This window comes from Abramis brama, assembly GCF_963993115.1.
Source record: "Abramis brama genome assembly, chromosome: 25".
Classification (NCBI taxonomy): Eukaryota; Metazoa; Chordata; class Actinopteri; order Cypriniformes; family Leuciscidae; genus Abramis; species Abramis brama.
Window position 1 is genome coordinate 116409 of NC_139987.1, and position 24941 is coordinate 141349.

A 24941-nucleotide genomic window follows, 5' to 3' on the forward strand; every position below is an offset into this window, starting at 1 on the left:
GGATTCACTTCACTTCAATCCTCTAAACCAGATAGTGCGAAGAAACTCATTGCTGCAGCAAAGCATAACCAAGATGTAGTTTTCACACGAATTGCAGATCGACTGAAGGACGATGAAGATAGCTCTATTAAATCAGTCATATCAGCTGATTTATTTTGCCACAATCTCTGTCGCCAGAACTACATGCGAAAATATGAACGTGGCATCAAAGCCAAAGTACTAGAGCAGGGCTATTCAATTAGCTTCATTCGAGGGCCGAATTATCAAATCGAAAAGTTGAGGTGGGCCGGTGGGTTGATTTGGGGGTTTAGCTTATTTATTGAAACATAACAGTTTCAATAAATAAGTTAAAGTAACCCTAAAAAAGTATGGTATTTACTTGGAAATGTGGTACCCAACAGTATGCAGATATATAAAACCATAATAAATAAAAACTTGATAATTTACAGCTGTGTACAACTATTTTTCTTGAAAGAATCGAACCAAAAGAATGATTCATTCACGAATGATTGGTATCGCTGGTTCAGTCGACATAAATTCGGGATACATATAATAACTGCTGAAATATTCGCAAGTAAAACGTTTCTCAGGTCAATCGGAGCGAGTATCAAACTAAATTTGCCGCACCGCCAGGAAAAGAGGAGGAGGGAGGTTGGTGCCGTCGGGCCGTATGGAGATGATTGGCGGGCCGCATTTGGCCCGCAGGCCGCCAATTGAATAGCCCGGCTCTAAACTAAACCTCCACACTAAAACTCCACACAGCCATTGGTTTGTTTGATAATTTGCTTGATATTTTACGGTATAGAATATTTTATATAGTTTTGAATACATATTGCCAACATTTTAGCTCATTTAACAAATATGATAAGTAATAATGAACATTTATAAGTAGCCTAATTCAAGTGTTATTAGAGATGCACCGATTACAATTTTCTAGGCCGATTCCGATTTCCGATTTTTCATTGAGTTTGACCTGCCGATACCAATTTTAGCCGATTCTGATTAAATTTTTTTCTAACCACTTTACAGCACACACAAATATTTATTTTCGATCTTTTCTTTAACCCTTTCACGCGCAAGTTTAAAATATTCTAACTGACACCCCCACCCCCCACAGTGAGTTTTTTCAAGGCGAACTTTGCCTTTAATGTTTCCATGGCGACGCGTCACACGATACACCGCAGCCACAATAATACTAGAGAATGTAATACTGTATGACAGATGTCGCTTTTATTTCGCTTTTCCTTTTTTGTTCAAAATATTCACAAACTTGCTTACCATGTCATTAACATGGCTATCTGATATTATATCTGAAATCATCCTATCTGATATTCCGATTCTCAAATACGTGTAAGTGAGTGTGTTTGGTCATTTAAAAACCTTTATAAATAATCTTGATCTATAACATGAGATGGGTTGTGAGATGGGTTGAACGCCGCAATGTTGTCCTGTCAGTCGGATTTACAGCACGTGAATTCATCAGTTTCTCCCGAAATAAATGCAAGAAAGTGGCCGGTGAACTGAGAAGAATAGAGTAAACACTGCTTAGTTGTGATATATGACAGCTCCAGCCAACGAGCGAAAGCACAGTTTGAATCTGGCAGTGATGCGACGTCACTGAACATGTTAATGTGGCGCCATAATGTTACTCTCAGGGGCACAGAAATAAAAATCCCATATATGAGACCGTACCGCTCAAAAGGTTAATCATGCGGCGCCCGAGTGCATTTGACCGGCATTAAATCGGCATATGTCAGACTGACCGGCCGGTTGCCGCTCATGGCCGATCACGTGAAAATCGGCCAATTCCGGTCACCAGCCGATCAATCGGTGCATCTCTAAGTGTATGGACCAGTCTCTGTTGTCCCGCTGGATCCGTGCCGGAGATCATGTCGTGTTCAGCGGGGGAACTTCGAACCTCAGACTGCAGCCCTGCTGTTCACTCGTAGCCCAAATATTCTTTATGTACGTAGGGGAGTTTATTTTACATAAAAGGTGATGCATACAACCCAGGGCTCGAGACTAACAGCGTCCTATCGTCCTGGGGACGACAGAAAATGTGTTTAGAACGAACAGAAATATTCTCCAGGACGCCTACAGGACGAAAGACATTTTTGTATGTGTGTTCATTTATTACTATTAGGGTAACTTACTTAGAAAATGCCAAAATTAACTGACCAAGCGCTGACTACAACGGAGCGCGTCTTCTCATGCTGTTACTATAGTTACTATCACTGGCCGCCTACTCACCCGGAGACTTGTTTCGCGGTACATCTATCACATGGCTTATTTTCACAGACGAAAACGAGACGATAACTAAATAAAAACTAGTTTTGAATGACAAACTATGACGAAAATCTATTGACATTTTCGTCAACGAATAAAAACTAGACAAAAAATGTTAGATGTTAGATACAGTCAGAACTGATGCCCTGCGTTTGTGGTAGATGCGCACATTTGTACTGTAACGTGCTGATCTACCCAGCGGCACACGGGTTGACATGCGCTGCATGTCTCATAAAACGTTAAAAAATGTAAACGTCTGGGAGAATGAGTAGAGCAGACATATAGATCTTATCTGAGTGACTACGCAAAAAAAGAGCTATATTCGGTACGGTTTTCTGTGCGCACACACCCGACCCGAAGCGTGCAGCAGACACATAGACCCCTGCGCGCGAGTTACTGAATTGAGCTCTCTTTCGTGTCTGAATGGACAAATACACACAACATTATGTCGAAATGTCTGTTTTGGAGAGTATTCACGTAAACTATGTTGGTTATGTCTTAAACAGTTGTGAGTGTATCGGATGTGCATCAGCGCACGTCTTTGGTCATGATCCGATGTCTTAAAGTGACAGTGGGTAATAAACCCAATGCGGTCTGTGTCCTTAATAGGGTTGCAAAGGGGTGGAAAGTTTCTGGTAAATTTCCATGGGAAGTTGAGCTGGGGAATTTTGGAAATATTCATTACCACGGCAACCGCTTGCGCGTCCACTCTGAAAGTAACTGTACACATAAGAGACGGATAGATACATTATTTAAGGTTATTTCTATTCATTAGAATATTGATATATGAACTTGTTGTCAAGTAAGCCCCGTTGCGAGCAAGAGCAAAGGCTCTCTAAACTTTCAGTGTGCTGCACTGCTCTAGTTGACTTCTGCGCCTTCCCCCCCGAAAATATCACGTTCATTTTGAAAACATAATTCCTTTTGTGGATCCTCTTGGTCTTTCTTCATGTTTCTTTGACAAATATCAGTGTCTCAGTCTCACGCACGCTGCACGTGAGTTAACCACGCCTACTTATTTACATTATTACTTATTTTCGCGGTATACACGGAATAAAAAAATCTGTTACGGTTGACATTTTCTTCCGCGGTAACGATATATACCGTCATACCACCCAGCCCTACTTATGTGGTAAATAAAGTTATGCTAGCTTATTTAGCATCTAATTTATCAGCTTGCTATCTACTAGATGAATACATTTGTATGTGATATTTGCAATTTAAACATTTAATAAATATATTTCCCCATAATATCATCAAAACTTACTTCACTTTGTTTAGTCCACAGGCTCAAATGTGTGCCTTCAATAGTCTTGTGCTTTGGGCTTCTGTACATGTGATGGAGGCATGCACAGTGCCTGTAGGGGGTGTGGTCTCAATAGCCATGCAGTAAGCAGTGTGCTATGTGCATGTGATTGAGGAATGGTATGGATATTCAAGTGTATTTGAATGGCATCTGTTTGTTTTAGTCAAGATTATGCTAAAATATACTTTCCTCAACTATATTTAAGTTCCCTATGACCTTCAAATTTGGAAATTCCCAGTTTATTTGTGTTTATTCACATAAATTCCTGTTAATTCCCTTAAATTCCCATAGAAAGTTTCCATCTTTGAAAATTCCCAGAACTTTGCAACCCTAGTCCTTAATATTGATCAAGCAACAAAAGAAAAAGAGAAAAGCATTCACTGCTCGTTAATAGCTTTAAAGGTGCTGTAAGCGATGCCGGGAGTCGTAACTTCTTGTTGACATTCGAATTGTTGTCAAACAAAACGGAGGCTAGCTAGACCCTCCCTCCTCCTCATCCCGTCTCCTCCCTCCTCCCCTCCCTTCCGGCATAAAGGAAAGTCAAAGTAGTCACTAGTACAAACAAAGCTAAGTTTTACTGATACTTCATTCAGTGTGTAATGTCGCCAAGTTAGATAAAGGGTTTTATATATTGCAGAAAAAGAGAAACATTATCTTAAAATCGTTTCGCCACCTGAGGTTATAACTATAGCTCCCATACAAGGACGCAATAATAACAAGATAAAGTTAGCTTCGCGTTTCCCAGTGAGCATAAACAACGGCGGCATCGTAAACAAATTTAGTCAAAGTTGTCAACAGCCTATAAATGAGCGTTCAAATTCATAACAAACAGTGGGTGAAAAAAATCATTCACACAAATTGTCGCCCTACTGTGTATTTGCTTGATCATTTACAATAGAGATTGATCGCTATAGCTGCTAGAAACATGTTGTATTCACCAAAGTTAACACTGACTGCATAGTTCTAGCTAATTACATCCTTGTGTTGGTTTGGCGAACATGAACGTCAGTTTAGAAAGAAAAATGGATTTACACACCTGTTCTGCAAAAACAGAGCAACTGAATGTCGGATTCTGCCAGCGGAGTTCTCGCCACCTTTCGAAGGTTTTTCCGATGTAAATTCGGTACTTAGCGCGTTCCTTATCCTCGTCCCTTATCCTTGTCCCTCTTCTTTGCAATTTGTTCATCGGAACGTCGTCTCTTTGGTCGTGTTTCGGCCATAATTCAATCTTCCCTCTTCATGCGTCTCTCTCCTCCACACGCTCCACACCCACTTCATGTGCACGCGCACTAACCCCCAAACCCCACCCTCAAATACATCTTGTCGGTGATTGGCTGGAGCACTGTTTGCTGTGTTTCATGGTATGGGTGAGTCCAGTTTGTTTTTCTTGCTGTTTGTGGAGCCTGTGGTGTCTACAGAGACCGCGTTTTTTTACAGTGTGTTCAGGGGACAGGCAGCTAGCGGATAGTGAGGAGATGTTTGCTGTATGTGACAAAAAATGTTTTGGCCTAAAAAACGCGTGACATCACTTAGAGCACCTTTAATAATGATTCATTATATTTAATTCATACAAATAAATATGTCTGCTGCTTGAAAGAATAAGAATGATGATATTTTTGAGATATGTAGGCTAGTCACCAGTATTTACTTATTTTTTAATCCAACCAACTCAAAAACGTTTTGAGCTGTAAGTATTTTTATTAGGGATGCACCGATATGAAAATTTTGTCCGATATCGATATCCGATATTAAAGGTAGGGTAGGTAGGATTTTTCTAAAAAAAAAAACATTCCAAATTTGTTTAAACTGTCTTTATATACCAATACATAATTAAAATATAAGTACTCTGAAAAAGAGAGTATAAAAATCGAGTGTCTGTAGACCTCTCACGACTGTTGTAAACACAGCTAAGTATTTCCATTCATTCCACCCCCTCCCTTCTGGGCTCCTTCCAAAGCCACACCTCCAAAACACATGAACGCGCGAGTGCATGCAGTGACATCATGTCAGAATCACATGTAATAAAATACCTAACTTTATCACTATAAATATAAACAAATAAGATGGCTTTTAGTACTCACTATCAATCTAGCATATCGATACTGGTAAAGTTTAAAATATATTTTGTTTGATTCGGTAACAAGCTATATTTAGGCTATAGGTAACGAGCTATATTCATAAGGCAAAGCTAGGTTGCATTGATGCACGTTTTTCCATTACCATCAGTTAAACTGTGATGAAGGTGAATTTCGTGTAAGATTCATAACATATACGGTGTTTTGCATGTAAGAGTTTCCATGATGAAAACATTGTTGACTCTGATGAGGACTACCGTTACACTCCGGAGACAAGTACCGCATCGTCGGTTCGAGGACAGGTCCGGGGTCGAGGGCGAAGCAGAGGAGGTCGTTCAAGAGTGCAGGCAACCAGGGTCCGATGAAGTAGTTTTTGCCTTGTTTGCCTTCGCTGACTGCATATGCAGGTGCTTTGAATTTTGAATGCTCTTTTTCTCTGCCATAATTTTACTCTTCGTAGGTTCCGCGCCTCTCTTGCACTCCTCAAATCAAACGGGTGCGCGCACATGGGCAGATCTTGTAGCAACAGGGGTGGTAGCCATGGTTGCGAGAGTGAGTGACAGTCGCCCAAACCAATCAATTGTTTCGTCCCGGATGGAAATAATGAGCTGTGTTTATTGCAGATTAAAAGGTCTACAGTCACTCGATTTTTAAACTCTCTTTTTCAGAGCACTTACATTTTAATTATGTATTGGTATATAAAGACAGTTTAAACAAATTTGAAAATTTTTTTTATATAAAAATCCTACCTACCCTACCTTTAATTTTTCTGTTATGGCCGATGACCGATATTTACCGATATCGATATGTGTTTTTAAAAAATGTTTCTGAGATGATAAAAGTTTGTACATACTGAATTTCTTCCTTTATTTTCAGAATGTATTTTATTTCCAAATAACAAGGTTACAGGGCTACCATAAAACATAAGTAACCAACTTTTACCACTTATCAAGCATGCCAGTATTCATGGCAACATGTTTCCAGTTAAACTCAAATTTGAGAAAAAGGCTAAATCAAAATATCCAACACATATCCTGACTGGTCGTGCACATTTTTATGTAAATGTCCAAACCCTGAAACAAGGTTTCTACCAAGCAAACATAAAAAAAAAACAAGTCAATTTTAAGACCCATCTATAAAAATGTTCAAACAAAAATGAGAACTGTGACATAACCGTAATTCAAAAGACATGGTGGTCTTTGTACATTCTCCAACTTAAAGCAGCAACAATTTACTCAAAAGTAAATGTCCCAAACAAACAGGGTTTCCACCTAACACTGTGCAGTAAGTTATAGTCCAGGCCTACTTCATCACCAAAGGCAGGTTTTTTTTTTACAAAGAGAAGCATTTCTGCTTTCTCACACTGGATCCTGTTTCTCTTTTCATCAACAATATGTGATGCAGCAGAGAAGAGACGTTTGCTGTCCACACTTGTACATGGAGCTGAAAGGTACTTGCGCGCTGCTTTAGCCAGGGCAGGAAAGCGAGACATGTTTCTTTTCCAATACTGCAGTGGGCTCTCATTTCTGGGGATGAGGGGCTCACTCAGATAGCCATGCACCTACAGGAATGTAGACAAGTGTATTACTATGCATGTCTGATCAATTACCAGCAGTCTAGACATTACTGTCCTCCTCCCCTTAAGAGCTTTGAACTTTGCTCTGAGGAGATGACCAGTGCTTAAGGTCAACCTCAAGGGGGCAGAGAAGCATTACTAAACAATATTCTTTATAACAATTAGCTTTTTTATTTAAGTAAATTTATTTTAGTAACTCTATAGAATTCACAGCACGTTAATAATAAAAAAGAACTGCACAAAAGACTTTGTTATTTGAATTAAAGACTGGGTCTGATAATACTATACCTGCACACTTATATGGCTTGTCAGGCCTGCCTGCTGTTCCATGGTCGAGTTTTCCTCCAGAATTTCATCATGCATGTCAAGCAGCGACTTTCCACCCTCGTCACTTGTTCTTATCTTCTTCTCTTGCGGTTCTTCTGTGTCCGGTGTCTCCGTAGCGCTGTCGCTGTGCGTCATTTTGTCCACTTGCTGCTGGAGCGTCTTTACTGCCGCTTGCTTGGTGACTGTGTCAAAATAACGGTCTTTGTACCGCGGGTCAAGGATCGTTGCCAAATAGTAAAGCGGCTCAGAGAAGGCGCTTCCAAATCGCTCGTTCACAGCTTCCAGTAGTGTGTGCTTTGCTGTGCGGACCCCACTGTCTGTGTCAGCTGTCTTGCTCAGCAAATGTTTCAAACAGACGGAATCACGTCCGCAGTAGTAGCCTGATGTAAGCTGATCTCCCTCGTTAATTGTTCAGATGGAGTGAGAAGCGTGGTCATGTTTTCAATGAGGCCCCACTGATGTGCACTTAAACACGCAGGCAGCTCATGATCTGCTCCATACACACCAAGTGCGCGCTTCTGATCCAGTAGACTTTTCATCATAAGAAAAGTACTATTCCATCTGGTCGCCACATCTTGCTGTAGCATCAAGGTTTTCATGCCTAACTCTTGCTGTATGTCTCTCAGCCGAGAGGTAGCGAGTTGAGAGTGGCGAAAATGTCCGACTATTTTCCTCCCGATCGCCACACAGTCAGAAATGCTCCGCTGGCTTAGCACTCCGTCATGCACTGCTAGCTGCAGCGTGTGAGCCATGCAGCCCAGGCTTTTAACGCCGCACTCCTCCATTGCCTTCTGCATATTCCGCGCATTGTCACGAAGCACAACATGTACATTGTCTTTTTTAATTTTCCACATAGCAAACATGCAGTCAAATGCACCAGTGATGGCGACTCCCGTATGTGATCCTGCAAACTCGTGCGCAAGTAAAACAGCTCTCTTTATTTCAAAGTTTTCATTAATCCACTGAGCAGTAAGGCTCAATATACTCATCTGACTTATATCCGAGCTCCATATATCCGTCGTGAAGCTAATGTCAGTCACATTGTCCAACAATTTGTGGATATGCGTGGCCACGACTTCGTACAAAGTAGGGAGGGAGACGTCGGAAAAGTAGTGCCGACTTGGCAGACTGTAGCGGGGTTCAATATGCTCTATCAACCGCCGAAACCCCCGGTCCTCCACTATGGAAAAAGGCTGGTCGTCAAGAGCAATCATTTCCATTACCTTGTCGGTTATTGATCTGGCTTTTGCGCTGTCCTTGGCAAATTTCTTGGTCTTGTCGAGTACCTGCTGTATCGGACTGCAGCTGCTTTCGTGTTTGCCTGCTGGCTAATGTTAGCAGTATTTTTTTCTTGCAATTGTTTGTGTAGGTCTGGGTGGCGGTTTTTCAAATTACATATTAAATTTGTGGTGTTGAATGACTTGACGCGGCACCCTCCTCGCATTACCTCGACTTTGCAGGTGTTGCAAACTGCTTTTCGAGTGTCTTCTTTCGACACCGTGAAAAACGCCCACACCGCTGACATTTTTTCTCCTCTTCAGTTTAACATCCCACAATCATGTGCTGCCTTTGAAACTGACACTGTCACGTCTCACGTGCCCAAACAAATACACACGACCAAATCCCCCTCCCCCTCCCTCTCCCGACACAGCAACTAGATGGATACACATCGGTTGTGGTTATCGGCCCAATTTGACTCATCGGACCGATGCCGATAGGTTAAAAAATGACGAACATCGGCCGATATCGATATTTATGCCGATATATCGTGCATCCCTAATTTTTATCCTAATTTTCGTATATGTAAAAAAGAAAAAGGAAAAAAAAAGATTTGTCCGGCATGAATACAAAAAAGCATTTAACTCCTGTTATTTTTTTATTAAATCCGTTTTTTACCTGTTTACAGATAACTACTTTGAATGGAGCTAAATAAATATAATAATATATATCATAAACATTTTAATGGTGTTTTTTTTATGTGACTAACAGCTAACAACTATAGATGATAATAATAAAGTACAGAAACAACATTTATTTTACTTTATTTTACAAAGTACAGAAACAACGTTTATTTTGGGACGGTTGACGTTCACTTTAGGACGGTTCAAATCATTTTTCAGGACGGTTCCTGGGCGGAGGTGAAAAAAGTTAGTCTGGAGCCCTGATACCTAATAATTTTAGAAAAAATGTCCATATAGGTAAAAATGTCCCTGGAAATCAATTTAATGTGGCAAATATTGCCCCTTCATAAAAATGTTCATTTCTGTCACTGCTTTGAACTGTCCACTGCATAGAATATGACAAATATGAATATATTCGTGAGTCAGCTGTCAACAACAGGCCTAAACCAGCCATGACACCAGTACAAAAACACAATCAGTAAAATATAATCTAATTATTATCAACAGAATTTATGAGATATATTTTGTCAATATTGCACACCCCTAATGTACGGTATTAATTTAGATTCCTTCAGGTCTTAAAAAGCCTTAAATTTGACTTTAAAAAGTGTGCCGAAACCCTGGTACATTTCTGAGAACATATTTCAAGATCCTATGTATTTATATTCTTTTTCTTTTTTGAATAAAATCATAAAATGTGACCCTGGACCAGAAAACCAGTCACTGCTGTGATTGGCTGCTGTGAAACTTCAGTGTAAACGCCCACTGCTGTGATTGGCTGCTGTGAGACTTGAGTGTAAACGCCCACTGCTGTGATTGGCTGCTGTGAGACTTCAGTGTAAACACCCACTGCTGTGATTGGCTGCTGTGAGACTTCAGTGTAAACGCCCACTGCTGTGATTGGCTGCTGTGAGACTTCAGTGTAAACGCCCACTGCTGTGATTGGCTGCTGTGAGACTTCAGTGTAAACGCCCACTGCTGTGATTGGCTGCTGTGAGACTTCAGTGTAAACACCCACTGCTGTGATTGGCTGCTGTGAGACTTCAGTGTAAGCCTGTTGGTCACGTGAATGAAGATCCCATCTGTGCGGGACGATTGAAACGGGTGGGACGGATGAAACATAAGTTTAAACGGCAACTATTCATCTAATGCTTATTTTTGTGAACAATACCTGACAAGTAACTTATGTACATGTTGTTACAAACATATTTTGTAATTTATTTTAATTTAAAGGTTCATATTAACCATTTTTGTTCTGTCGCCCAATAAACAATCGGCGATAAGCCTATGCGCATTTTGTAATCTTTCTAATAGGCTATTTTGACGAAGATAGACAAATCCGTTTACAATTAATTTTCTTACATTTCTTCCTTGAGTCATATTGAGTGTTTGCTAGTTGAATAGCCTGTTATTATGAAGAAAACGAGGTCAACCAGAAGACCATAAGTTACATTTATTGAAGATTGAAGATTGGACAATTGATGATTATTACAGAGATAGCATGTGTTTTGTAATTGAAAATTAATTTGCATTAAAAGAAACACAAGTCTAGAAACAGTATATGAATATATGAACAGTATAGGCTATGACCAGGTTTAACGGGCAGGACGCGCTGTCGGGACGGTTTAAACACTTTCAACCGTCCCGACAGCGCCTCCTGTCATTTAAACCTCTTTTGCCCTTAAACTAAAAAACTATGATATTGCACACTTAAGGGTGTGTTGCAGTACTAATACACCTGCCCTATTATCATTACAATGGCACATGAAACAGTAAATACAACTTGTCAGTCAAAAAAAAGTACCGCACGAAATAATTCACTTACCGCCCTCAAAAACAGCTTTGCGGCTTTAACTCCAAAACGGCACGACGTAAAGAACAAATGTTTTCGCAGGTATGGTAGGCATTGCGTTCTGTACGTGCTGACGAAATTTGACGTGAGTGGTTTTCAAGGAAATCTCAGTGTTTCATCCGTCCCGCGTTTCAATCGTCTCCCCTAGCATTAAAAACGTAGCGTTAAGATGTGTAATAGTGTAATGTTTTACCCTTTATAAAATTAGCAGCTAGCTAGCAACAGCTTGATTTGTGCTTTGATCTAGTTTCATCTCACTCCAGTCTAACTTTAAATGATTTTATAGGTAAGGCCATCCTTAAAAATATTTTGGTTTGCAGTAACAGCAAAAAAAAAAAAGAAAAAAAGGGTCGGTAGGTAGGTCTATATTTTATATTAAAAAAAATATATATAAAAAAGTATATTTTTTTTTATAAAAAAAAAAAAAAAATCGGGGGTCGGGGGGGGGAGAACATTTTTCACCGATGTCTAGGGGCTGTTCACACCAGGCCACTTCATGCGTTTTCTCAGATCGGATTGCAATCTGATTTATCAAAACGATTCCATTTACACCTGGTTACATATACAAATGTGTGTTGTTGTTTTTTTTGCGGATATAAATCCGATCTTCAATTCCCGCTATATGCAGATTTAATGGAGTGCACGTCACCGAAAGCAACAGTTATGAGATACATTACTTTATTGATCATCAGCTAAAATTTCTGAATCAAAGCCCGCAATAAGAGAAAGCGGAAACAGCCCTGGTAAGATCATTTCATTTCTTTACATTTAACCCTTGTGTGGTGTTCACAACCCAATTTCTCCTGTGGTGTTCCCGGTCAAAAATGACCGGACTATAAAAAATAGCTTATAAATCACTTATGCAATATTATCACCCAATATTGGATTCAATCTTTTTGTCCACTTGTTCTCTTTCAGTTAGGACTGGTTTTATATTTCTATTTGCATCTGATTAATTGTAGGCCTCATTTATTTGATAGTAGGCATCTCATTTTTTGAGTAAAAAAAACATTATTTTTGAATCATTTTGGAAATATTAAATGAAATCTAAAGAAAATTGGCACTGTTGATCACACTAGTCTACTTTAATATTTCACCAGGAATTTTTTGAAAAACTTTTATTTTGTACAAAATGGCACATTGTCACTCTTGTGGTGTTCCCGGTCAAAAATGACCGGACTACAAAAAATAGCTTATAAATCAGTCATTATGCAATATTATCACCCAATATTGGATTCAATCTTTTTGTCCACTTGTTCTCTTTCAGTTAGGACTGGTTTTATATTTCTATCTGATTAATTGTAGGCCTCATTTATTTGATAGTAGGCATCTCATTTTTTGAGTAAAAAAAACATTATTTTTGAATAATTTTGGAAATATAAAATGAAATCTGAAGAAAATTGGCACTGTTGATCACACCAGTCTACTTTAATATTTCACCAGGAATTTTGTTTTGAAAAACTTTTATTTTGTACAAAATGGCACATTGTCACTCTTGTGGTGTTCCCGGTCAAAAATGACCGGACTACAAAAAATAGCTTATAAATCACTCATTATGCATTATTATCACCCAATATTGGATTCAATCTTTTTGTCTACTTGTTCTCTTTCAGTTAGGACTGGTTTTATATTTCTATTTGCATCTGATTAATTGTAGGCCTCATTTATTTGATAGTAGGCATCTCATTTTATGAGTACATTTTTTATTTTATTTTTATTTTTAATTTTGGAAATATTGAATAAAATCTGAAGAAAATTGGCACTGTTGATCACACTAGTCTACTTTAATTTTTCACCAGGAATTTTGTTTTGAAAGACTTTTATTTTGTACAAAATGGCACATTGTCACTCTTGTGGTGTTCCCGGTCAAAAATGACCGGACTACAAAAAATAGCTTATAAATCACTCATTATGCAATATTATCACCCAATATTGGATTCAATCTTTTTGTCCACTTGTTCTCTTCCAATTAGGACTGGTTTTATATTTATATTTGCATATGATTAATTGTAGGCCTAATTTATTTGAGAGTAGGCATCTCATTTTTTGAGTAAAAAAACATTCTTTTTTAAATAATTTTGGAAAAATAAAATAAAATCTGAAGAAAATTGGCACTGATGATCACACTAGTCTACTTTAATTTTTCACCAGGAATTTTGTTTTGAAAAACTTTTATTTTGTACAAAATAGCACAGAGTTACACTTGTGTTGTTCCACTGGGCCATTGAGGGCCACTGTTTCAATTGACCATTGAAAGTGAATGGGAGAGACATGTGTTAGAAGTCCATGAGGAATATCTTTACATCTGAGTGATGGATTATGGTGAGTTTGGGCTCTTTTTAATCTTAACAATCTCATGTAAATAATGATGTGCCATTTTCCACAATTTATGCATGCTTCATTGAGTTATGAGTTAAAACGCGACATAAGTGCTAGGCTACAACTATATTCAAGGCTCTGTGAGCGCATGTGGGGGTTTGTGTGTTACAACTCAATTAGGAATATCTTTAGATCTGAGTGATGGATTATGCTGAGTTTGGGCTCTTTTTAATAGTGATAGTCTGCTGAAAATAATGATGTACAGTTTTCTACGAACTGTGCATGCTTCGTGAAGTTATGAGCAAAAACCAAACGCGAGTGCTTCATGAGTATATACTTGGCTAGGTGCGTCTGTGGTATTTTCTGTGTTAGAACGCCATGAGGAATATCTTTAGATCTGATTGATGGAATATATTGAGTTTGGGCTCTTTTTAATCGTGAGCTCCTGCTGTAAATAACGATGTGCCATTTTTCATGATCGATATAATTTTCATGAAGATACGAGTAAAAAGGCCAAGTCTAAGCTACCTTGTCTACGTGAGTCTGTGCGTCTGTGATATTTTTTTGTGTTAGAACTCCATGAGGAATATCTTTATTCTGAGTGATGGATTATGTTGAGTTTGGACTCATTTTAATTGTAAGCATCTGCTGTAAATAATGATGTGTCATTTTCCATAATCGGAGCATGTTTCATGAAGTTACGAGCGGAAATGTGTCTAAAATTAAGCATCCATACATGGTTTACACATGGGTCTCTTGAAGGGCTTCTTTTAGAAAAACCTCGCTCAAGTTTAGTAAAAAAGCCTGAAACAATTATGCTTGTTGTATTCTACTCATTGAGACCTTTCAAATGACATATGACACAGGACTATCAGAGCTGTATGATGTATTTGACGTATTGCTGAATGTAATACAAAAAAGTAGTTTATAAATTATGATTTTTTTTATTTTTATTTATCAGCAAATAACTCAGCACTACTTAGGAGTTTATCAAATTGGCTACATTCATTGTAAATTTCAGACTCTAAGCTTTCAAATGACACCTATTTTAAGTTGATCAAGGTAATAGTTTTGAAAAATATTATGATTATTTATTTTGCAGCTAGGTGGCGCCTGCGGGGGGTACACTCAGTTTTAGAGTGATAACTCAGCAGATGTTAGGAGTTGATCAAAGTGATTAGATGCATTAAAAAGCTGAGATTCTAAGCTTTAAAATGATACATATTTTGTTGTTCCATTCATTGGTTGCATTGGTCTCTCCCATTCACTTTCAATGGCCCATTGAAACAATGGCCCACAATGGCCCTCAATGGCCCAGTGGAACACCACAAGTGTAACTCTGTGCCATATTGTACAAAAAAGTTTTTCAAAACACAATTCCTGGTGAAAAATTAAAGTAGACTAGTGTGATCAACAGTGGCAATTTTCTTCAGATTTTTTTTTTTTTTTCCTAAATTATTCAAAAATGGTTTTTTTTACTCAAAAATTGAGATGCCTTCTCTCAAATAAATGAGGCCTACAATTAACCAGATGCAAATAGAAATATAAAACCAGTCCTAATTGAAAGAGAACAAGTGGACAAAAAGATTGAATCCAATATTGGGTGATAATATTGCATAATGATTGATTTATAAGCTATTTATTGTAGTCCGGTCATTTTTGACCGGGAACACCACAAGAGTAACAATGTGCCATTTTGTACAAAATAAAAGTTTTTCAAAACAAAATTCCTGGTGAAATATTAAAGTAGACTAGTGTGATCAACAGTGGCAATTTTCTTCAGAATTTATTTAAAATTTCCAAAATGATTCAAAAATAATGTTTTTTTTACTCAAAAAATGAGATGCCTACTCTCAAATAAATGAGGCCTACGATTAATCAGATGCAAATAGAAATATAAAACCAGTCCTAATTGAAAGAGAACAAGTTGACAAAAAGATTGAATCCAATATTGGGTGATAATATAGCATAACAACTGATTTATAAGCTATTTTTTGTAGTCCGGTCATTTTTGACCGGGAACACCACAAGAGTGACAAGGTGACAAAACTCCCCCTAACTTTTCTAATTTTCTTTCTTTCTTTTTAACTAATCTATTTTTCTAACTAACTTATCTATCTTTCTTTCTTTATCTATCTATCTTTCTAACTAACTTATCTATCTTTCTTTCTAACTAATCTATCTATCTTTCTAACTAACTTATCTATCTTTCTTTCTTACAAATCTATCTATCTTTCTAACTAACTTATCTATCTTTCTTTCTAACTATCTAAATGTAACGTAGCACGGCGTTCGTGACTCGACTAGTCGAGTCTGTTTTCCTAGATGCCTGTAAACGCGTAATGTACTGTCTTTATAAAGTATCTTCTTATTAAACTGTCTGTATTAACTGTCTGTTCCCTCAGGAACGCTTTCTCGGTAGGAGCTCTGAAGTGATGTAAGACATGCTCACATTCTCCTGTTCAATAGTTCACGATCTGATCTGTCTAACACGTTATTAGATAGAACTGCAGAACAAAGAAAGTAGACAGTATATGGAAATCGGATAAATTCAGGAGAGATGTCACGCCTGTAACATTTGATTTTATGAAAACAAAAATTTAAATAAAATGAATATTTACATTCACTTAAAGGGAAAGTTCACTCAAAAATGAAAATGCTGTCATCATTTACTCTTCCTCAAGTTGTTCCAAACCTGTATGACTTTCTTCCTTCTGCTGAACATAAAAGAATATATTTTAAAGAAGGTTGGTAATTAAACAGTTGCTGGTCCCCATTGACTACCATAGTATTTTTTTTTCCTACTATGGAAGTCAATGGCGTCTATCAGTCGTTTGGTTACCGACTTTCTTCAAAATATCTTCTTTTGTGTTCAGCAGAAGAAAGAAAGTCATACAGGTTTGGAACAACTTGAGGAAGAGTAAATGATGACAGCATTTTCATTTTTGGGTGAACTTTCCCTTTTTTAAGGCATAAACGGCTGTGTTTACACGAGCGCACGCCAATCTCTGCATTTTGACATTTGTGTGTGTTTTACCGTTAAAGTGCGCACATGTGGCAAAATAATCGATTACCTCGATTATCTTTTTTTCTTAATCGTTGGAAGTAAAAAAATAAATAATAATTTTTAGTCGCACAGCCCTACACTAAATCTTTTATTGTGCTTTTATAAAAGCTTGTTGTCCTTTTAGTAACAAACATTTTTAACACACAGTATCGGATCTGGATCGATTCCATCTGAAGGTTTTGTGTCAGTGCTGAGACAGATCAGGTATAACATCCCTAGCTGTGAATAGTAAATCTGAAATGTAAAATGATTTACTCCAATTTTAGTGGCCAGGATTTAGCATGTTTTTCACAGTGAGTTCGTGTGTGAAATGTTCATGTCTTTGATGGCGTTACAGTAAAGGTGTTTGTGTGTTGTTGTTTCAGCTCTGTGTCATGTCTGTGAAGAACCCCTCAGACCTGCTCAATGAAAACACGTACATCCCACCTTCACTGACCCTTGACCTCTGCTTATCTTATGAAAGAAAGTTTGGCCTGAAAGATACTCCAGGTTCAACCTCTTTCTCTCCAAAGAGTCGACATAACTACGCCAGCACAACCTCCATCCAGCTCCTCAAAGGCATTATGGGAGGACTAGAGAACGATGATGCGTCCCTCCAGCACCAGGAAGATGAATGGAGCAGAAATCAGGAAAATGAACATAGTCTTCCAGTCTCTGAGAGCAACACCAAGTGGATGAAGGACGATCAGAACCAAATATGCAAGTTAGCAGAGCAGCAGCAGCAAGACCAGAATCTCAACCTGGTTGAAAACAAGAACGAATCCACAGATAGAAACCCAAACCAGAACTCGCAGCGGCGAAACGAAGAGAAGAACAAGACCCTGAAAGCACTGTGCTCTGACCTGCAAGACTGGGCGGCTGATGAACCTCTTCTCATTTACTCTTCTGCCGCCATGATGGAAAACAATCAGGAACACCAACAGCAGACGAGAGACAAGGATGCTGAAAGGGAGGAAGAGGACGGCGTGAACACAGACCCGGAGCTGCAGAAGAGAGCCGGCGAGGGAGGCGGCAGGAGCGCTGGTCTGCTGTTGGGCCGGACCGGCGTGACCAGCGACGAGGACTCCAGCTGCATGTCTCTGTCCCAGGGCAGCACTGCGAGCAGCACCCCCGACGGAGAGCCAGGTACAGCACACACACCAGCAGATGATCCCAGACAAACACCCCACACCAGTGGTTCCCTACCTTTTTTTGTCTGAGACCCCCTTTTCCCAAGACAATATTTCAGGGCCCCCCTTCACATTTCATGATATTATCACTCTTGTAAGCTTGCAGCAAGGATGACAAAAACATTAGTTTTCAAACAAACGGTATGTTTATTACTATAAGCAGATATATTTATGCAAAAATAATAGCCTATATTGAAAACACAATAACAAAAGCATCAGTAGGCCATTTGTAATTATTTATTTACTCCTAAGTAGCCTATAAACTGGCCCTATTTTAAGTGAAATAACAAAAATATTAGTATTCACATAGAGCTGGGCGATTTTTTCCCCCCTAAAAAATCTGTGATTTTTTTTTTTAATAAACTCGATTAAATTTTTTTCCCCCCCATTTAAAACAAAACTGCGAACTGTAAATATATTTTAAAAATATATTTATTGTATTTAATTAGTGCATCAACATAAACAAAATTGCAAAGGCAAACCCTTTCTCTAACTGAAAAGTCACTGTGCAGTGTGCAACAAAGATTGTTAAACATCCAAATTATTTATACTGTATTTGGATTGAGCTAATAAAACAGCTCACTCGCATAGCACACACACACACACACACACACACACACTCACTCGCACATACACACTCACTCACATACACGCACTCTCTCGCTCTCATACACACACACACTCACTCACACACACACACACACTCGCAAACTCTCACTCACACTCACTCACTTGCTCGCTCGCCGTCGTCATCGTGGAGGACCGTTAAAAGATTAAACATGCGAGTCTTTTTGTCGATGTCGTGAAGCATCGAGGGCTGCGCCGCAGGGAGCGTGCTACGGAAACCCTGAAGGAAGATTTGGCGAATGCAAAATGTATGTATTGTACGCTATACTGAAGTCGAAATCGATTTTTTGAAAATATGAATCGATTTGACCTACCAACTCGATTTTTAAATCAAATCGATTTTTTTCCCAGCCCTATATTCACATAGGAAAAAAAAGAACAAATAGGCTATTTCATAATGAATGCTGTCTGGCACCTCAATACTTGAATGTTATAATAAACTGCATGTTATTTGTGAGGCTTTAGCTATCAGTGTGAGGATTGCTGCTGGCAGTGAGTAATAATTTGGTCAATTTGGCGTGGAGAGATCGTTGACGGGGCGAGACGCATATCATCCTCAAGGGTCAGCCTGGCCCTGTATGTGGTTTTAAGGGCTGTCATGGTTGGAAACCCAGCTTCACAAAGGTAGGTGGTGCTGAAGGGGACCTGTGACAGACTGGGTGTTCTTCTGCAGTTTCAGACCAGAATGACTCCAATGGGACCTCACTGAAACCTCAGGCTGGCACCAGAGGACATTTCTATAAGCGCTTCAGAAGTCTTGATGGCAGAGTAGCTGGAGCTTTGCTTCAGTGTTCTCAGTGAAGGGGTTTCTGACCCACAGAGACTCAGCTGCTTGCTCCTCAGTTAGAGCTGGGAAAGAACTATTACCATCTTTGATAGAGGCACTGTTATTTGACGTTGAGTGTCTTCAAATGTCTGTCTGCAATAAATGCATGGGTGTGCCGGAACATGTCACTGATTCCGGAGGAGACACGGGTTTTCCACATGTGTAGTTTCCTTTTGAAAGCCTCAACTCGTTCATGCTGCACCACAGTGTTTATGTTTACACCTGCCTTTGCTCTGTTAAGCCTGTTCATTTCACCGAATATGTCTGAAAGGTAGCTGAGTTGAGCGAGCCATTTGTCATCGTCCTTTATTACCACGAAGTCGCGCAGAAAGCTGATCCCGCACATCTTCTGACATGTTGCGATGCGACGTTTGACTGTATTATTTGATAATGGTATCTTAGCCCCGGGGTTTTCAAAGTGGGGGCCGCCAGGGGGCAGGAAGTTGAAAAAAAAAAAAAAAAAGTAAAAAAAAGTACAAATATTTGTTAATATGACTATTGTTATGAAATAGCAACACTTTTTAAAATATGACGTGACCCCCCACACAGAGCTCGCTGAGGCCCCCTTGTGGGCCGCGACCCCCCTGTTGGGAACCGATGCCCTACACCAGTGGTCTTCACTATTTTTTTCATGAGAGCCGCACTGATAGGACAAAGTCAGTAGGAGAGCCATTTTACTGCAAAGTATAAAAAGTTACATCCAGTCATAATACCATGTCTGCTTATCAATCTGTCACCCCTGAACATACAATATGCAATGCAATAAATACAAAAGGGTGAAAAAAACAAACAAACATTATTTATGATTTATCAGTCAAATTTGTAACTGAGACAAGATGATTTTCTTTAATGAAAAAAAGCAGGATTTCCAGAAAATATTCACCCAGGCCAGAATGACCTTAAGTTATTTTTTTTCTACATTAGCCCATCTTGTAGGCCTATCTAACCATCCAAGAGCACATGCAGCGTTAAGAGCTGGAAGACCGCCATAACTGGCAACTCCGCAGAGACTGGATATGTTTACATGCACAACTTTTGTCTCAATCGGACTGAATTCATTTCGATTGATGAATCTGAATGTATTGTAGTTTACATGAACGCTAAACATCGTGATGTGATGCATGATCGGGTTGATGTGTGTGTTTATAAGTCATCGGAATATGAACATATGAACCGTTGTGCTGTAAAAATGCCCAAAACCAGTCGTCTGTATGATAATCTGAAACAAGGACTGGTGAGCCGTTGTCCTGCTTCACTTCACAGATGCTGAGTGAAAGGAGAATTATAGAATGACAGGACACTCATTTATATGACACTTTATTCATCAGGAGAACAGCTCGTTCAGCGCGTCATACGTCGTCCTTTCAGTTTCGGTTTTCAGTCGATCAAGTTTTTTCACGTTCTCTTGATAAATCACCCCTTTCAATCCGATTGAAAATATTTGTAATAGAGCTGACACTTTGAGTTTTTAATGGGTTATGTTAAAGCCCTACTTGTTAATAATGTTTTTATGAAATATCTGTAGTGAATGCATTATCATATCACCGTATTATTTTCCGCCATGCGAGCCACAAATTAAAGCTTGGCGAGCCGCATGAGGCTCATGAGCCGCGCAATGAGTAACACTGCCCTACACCATAGTGGGATCCAGCTCCGCTGATCAGATAAAAGACATCCGCTCAAACCACATCCAGAGGTAGTTCCAGACATTTAACATTTGTAGTGTATACGCTTATCTGACACATCCCAATAACACTGGGTTTAAAATATTTGCCATTAATGAGGGGCTTCAAAATGGCATATTTGGAAAGCTTCAAACTACTGTTTGCATTTGTGTATTACACACATTCAAATCGACCCAGCCGTTAATTCCTCTGGTTGTGCTATAGGATGATGCAAAATAATATATCAAATTTTGTTTTGTATTTTATCAAAAATGAAAATAAAACTGAAGAAATAAAGTGTAGTCAGCTTAAACTATGTGTTGTTCACTAAACCTCAAACAACACACCAAACAGATTTTTGGGAATCAAGCGTTTGGTTGGTCAGATAACGGTCCTGGATTAGATTGATACCTTGATCCAGATCACTCATATCCTGCTGAGTTTTGCACAGTTGTTGCTATGCTTTGCTGTCTGTGACTTACAGTGGTTTTTACGACGGCGATAAAGAATATCTAACTCTCAACTGTAGGGTTGAGGACCAAAACCCGGTACCGATATGAAACCGGTATTTAACCGGACCAAATCACAATGCAGATTTCGGTGCCTCATGCCTCAGCTGTCGGTTGAAATGTTTGTCCCCTGGTTCTCTGAAACGAATGCAAGCATCATCACCGCATGTGATTGCTAGTTAACCCTTTGAAGCGTACGATCGCTGACACCGCTGTGATTAGAACGTTCAGATCGAGTCATCATCAACTTCTAAATTCAAATCTGTGTTCGCGCGTTGGCCAGCGCGTTGGCTCAGCGCTGTTATATAGCCTATCACAACTATTCTGGGTTTTCAACCACATACGGTTTATTTTAGGTTTCAGACTTTCAAATACACATAATTATTAGCAAAAAAACATTTATAGTTTGTAAAATACTCACTGATGACTATGGAAGCGGCAATCCTTTCAATCATAAATTGATTTAGATACACATTGGCCCTCATTTATCATTCTTGCGTAGAAACAGGCGTATATGTTGGCGTAAGATTATGCTTACACTCCTCTCACCGCCTGATTTATGAAGCTGTGCGTACCTTTGAAATCCAGGTGTACGCAATACCTGCCTTTGATAAATGCCGCGGCTGAAAACGATCGTCATTAGAATAACACGCCCCTATATATTCAAGTCTCCGCTTCCCCCACGCCCTCATTTTACGCCATGGACACACGGAAGACGGCAAAGAAGATAAACTTGGATGAGCAAATTACCTATCACAATGCATTATTTTACAGCACGTGTTTTGAAACAATTAGCATTTAATTTCGTATCACCTCACATGTATTGGGGTGTACAATAGTGATGATGATGTGATGTGGAGTACCATTCATTCACATTAATAATTGCATGACAATTTGTAATATTCTTCTTATTATTATGATTTTTATTATTAATGACGCTTATTGTTATTTAGAAGAAGAATGTCGTTATTATTATTATTTGTATTATTATTATTATTTAAAAGAAGAAGAATGTCATTTTTATTTTGATCAGTGCCTAATTTATCTCTTCAACATGTTGTATATGAGGCAATCTGCCACAGTTTTTAAATGAAACAGAAAACTGGCCTAACCATTGTTTCAAAGAATAGTACGATGGCGAGCGCGTCGAGTATAGAGTATACGTCCGTTTGGGGAGGTGCGCGCGCAGTCTGCGGAGACTCGCGCTGCGGAGCCAGGCGAAAGTATAAACAAAGCTTGAAACGTCAGGTAAAGCGCACAGGCTCGCAACTGAAGGAATACATATGCCTACAAATCAAATGCTTTGGTAAAGTCACACAAATTAAACATTGAAGTCCATGTTGCACAAAAATAAACACTGAAGTTTATAATTAATATATTGGTGTTTTTTTTTACAGTGGGTCATAATATATCATATCTTTTAGTTTGTCAGTGCGTTTTGTGGTGTTAGGAATTGGTTTTCTGCGCATTTCCGCACTAACTCAAAACGTGCGTACACCACCTCCTGAGCTGGCGTAGGATTTGAGCGTGCCGTACGCCAACGTCCATATTGATAAATCTCAAAGTCACCGTGGTTTTGGGTGTACGCCAGGTGTACGCTGGAAATTTGGTGTATGCACTTTTGATAAATGAGGGCCATTGTGTAGGTAACTATAAAATTTACTCTGTTCTTCTCACACTTCACTGGCCACTTACTTTCATGTATTTCTAGAGAAGTGTTGTAAATCTGACAGATACAATTCTCTGAACTGCGGTGCCAGTGCGTACTATGGCGCCCATTGTGCTTTATAGATCAACTAACATGAATCATGATCATATAAGGTTTCTTAAATGACAAACCACATTCACTTACATGTATTTAAAGGTGGGGTATGTGATCTGCAAAACGGCCGGCAGATTTTGAAAATACTCAAATGGTCCTACCTTCTTTCCTCCAACGCTGGCCCTGACTGGATGGGGGGAGGGGGGTATGGTTCAACCGTTTGATTGACGCACTTACTGTCCAATGATTCTAGGTGGTCTTGAAAATGATTGGCTGGAGTTTTTTCGAGTCCTGCCCGTTCCACAGATGATTGAATTGCTTAATTTTCATTTCAGTGCTTCTAACTCAGTGGCTGTAAGTGGGTTAGGAATAGGATTTCAAGTAATTTTGAAAAAATGGACAAAAAAGAAAATCACATACCCCACCTTTAAGAATAAAAATATAAGCCAAAGACTGACTGACATGTAACTCAACCAATCACAGTTTGTTGGTCCGCGTCATGTTTAGTGTGAAAATGTGAAGTCTACGTCCCTACAATAACCGGCGTACATCTAATAAATGAATCATTCAAGAACGTTGTGCAAGTTTACTGCAACAATAGAGCCGCGAACTATACATACTTTTGAAAATCCAGCCTTCAGCTGATCCTGATGAGCGCTCGGTGTCTCAGTTGTAAACATGACGGGTCTAGCTAGCCTCCGTTTTGTTTGACAATACTTCGAACGTCAACAAGAAGTGACGTCACCCAACATCACTTAGAGCACCTTTAATATATATATACAGTGAGGAAAATAAGTATTTGAACACCCTGCTATTTTGCAAGTTCTCCCACTTGGAAATCATGGAGGGGTCTGAAATTGTCATCGTAGGTGCATGTCCACTGTGTGAGACATAATCTAAAAAAAAAATCCAGAAATCACAATGTATGATTTTTTAACTATTTATTTGTATGATACAGCTGCAAATAAGTATTTGAACACCTGAGAAAATCAATGTTAATATTTGGTACAGTAGCCTTTGTTTGCAATTACAGAGGTCAAACGTTTCCTGTAGTTTTTCACCAGGTTTGCACACACTGCAGGAGGGATTTTGGCCCACTCCTCCACACAGATCTTCTCTAGATCAGTCAGGTTTCTGGGCTGTCGCTGAGAAACACGGAGTTTGAGCTCCCTCCAAAGATTCTCTATTGGGTTTAGGTCTGGAGACTGGCTAGGCCACGCCAGAACCTTGATATGCTTCTTACAGAGCCACTCCTTGGTTATCCTGGCTGTGTGCTTCGGGTCATTGTCATGTTGGAAGACCCAGCCTCGACCCATCTTCAATGCTCTAACTGAGGGAAGGAGGTTGTTCCCCAAAATCTCGCAATACATGGCCCCGGTCATCCTCTCCTTAATACAGTGCAGTCGCCCTGTCCCATGTGCAGAAAAACACCCCCAAAGCATGATGCTACCACCCCCATGCTTCACAGTAGGGATGGTGTTCTTGGGATGGTACTCATCATTCTTCTTCCTCCAAACACGTTTAGTGGAATTATGACCAAAAAGTTCTATTTTGGTCTCATCTGACCACATGACTTTCTCCCATGACTCCTCTGGATCATCCAAATGGTCATTGGCAAACTTAAGACGGGCCTTGACATGTGCTGGTTTAAGCAGGGGAACCTTCCGTGCCATGC

General features: G+C 39.2%; 1 protein-coding gene across 3 annotated transcripts in view; it reads left to right on the top strand.

The window, feature by feature from the left end:
* apbb1 (amyloid beta (A4) precursor protein-binding, family B, member 1 (Fe65)) overlaps nt 1–24941 on the top strand; it is a 91318-nt gene that overhangs the window by 15380 nt on the left and 50997 nt on the right. Inside the window, exons 1-4 of one of the 3 annotated variants that reach the window (XM_084105212.1) lie at nt 11952–12066; nt 16048–16079; nt 16857–16913; nt 17075–17834. In XM_084105212.1, coding sequence (XP_083961338.1) covers nt 17084–17834 — 751 coding nt within the window. In that variant the 5' untranslated portion in view covers nt 11952–12066; nt 16048–16079; nt 16857–16913; nt 17075–17083. Of the gene's footprint in view, nt 1–11951; nt 12067–16047; nt 16080–16856; nt 16914–17074; nt 17835–24941 lie in introns of those variants that run through there. The other 2 variants (XM_084105211.1, XM_084105210.1) reach the window with 2 other exon arrangements.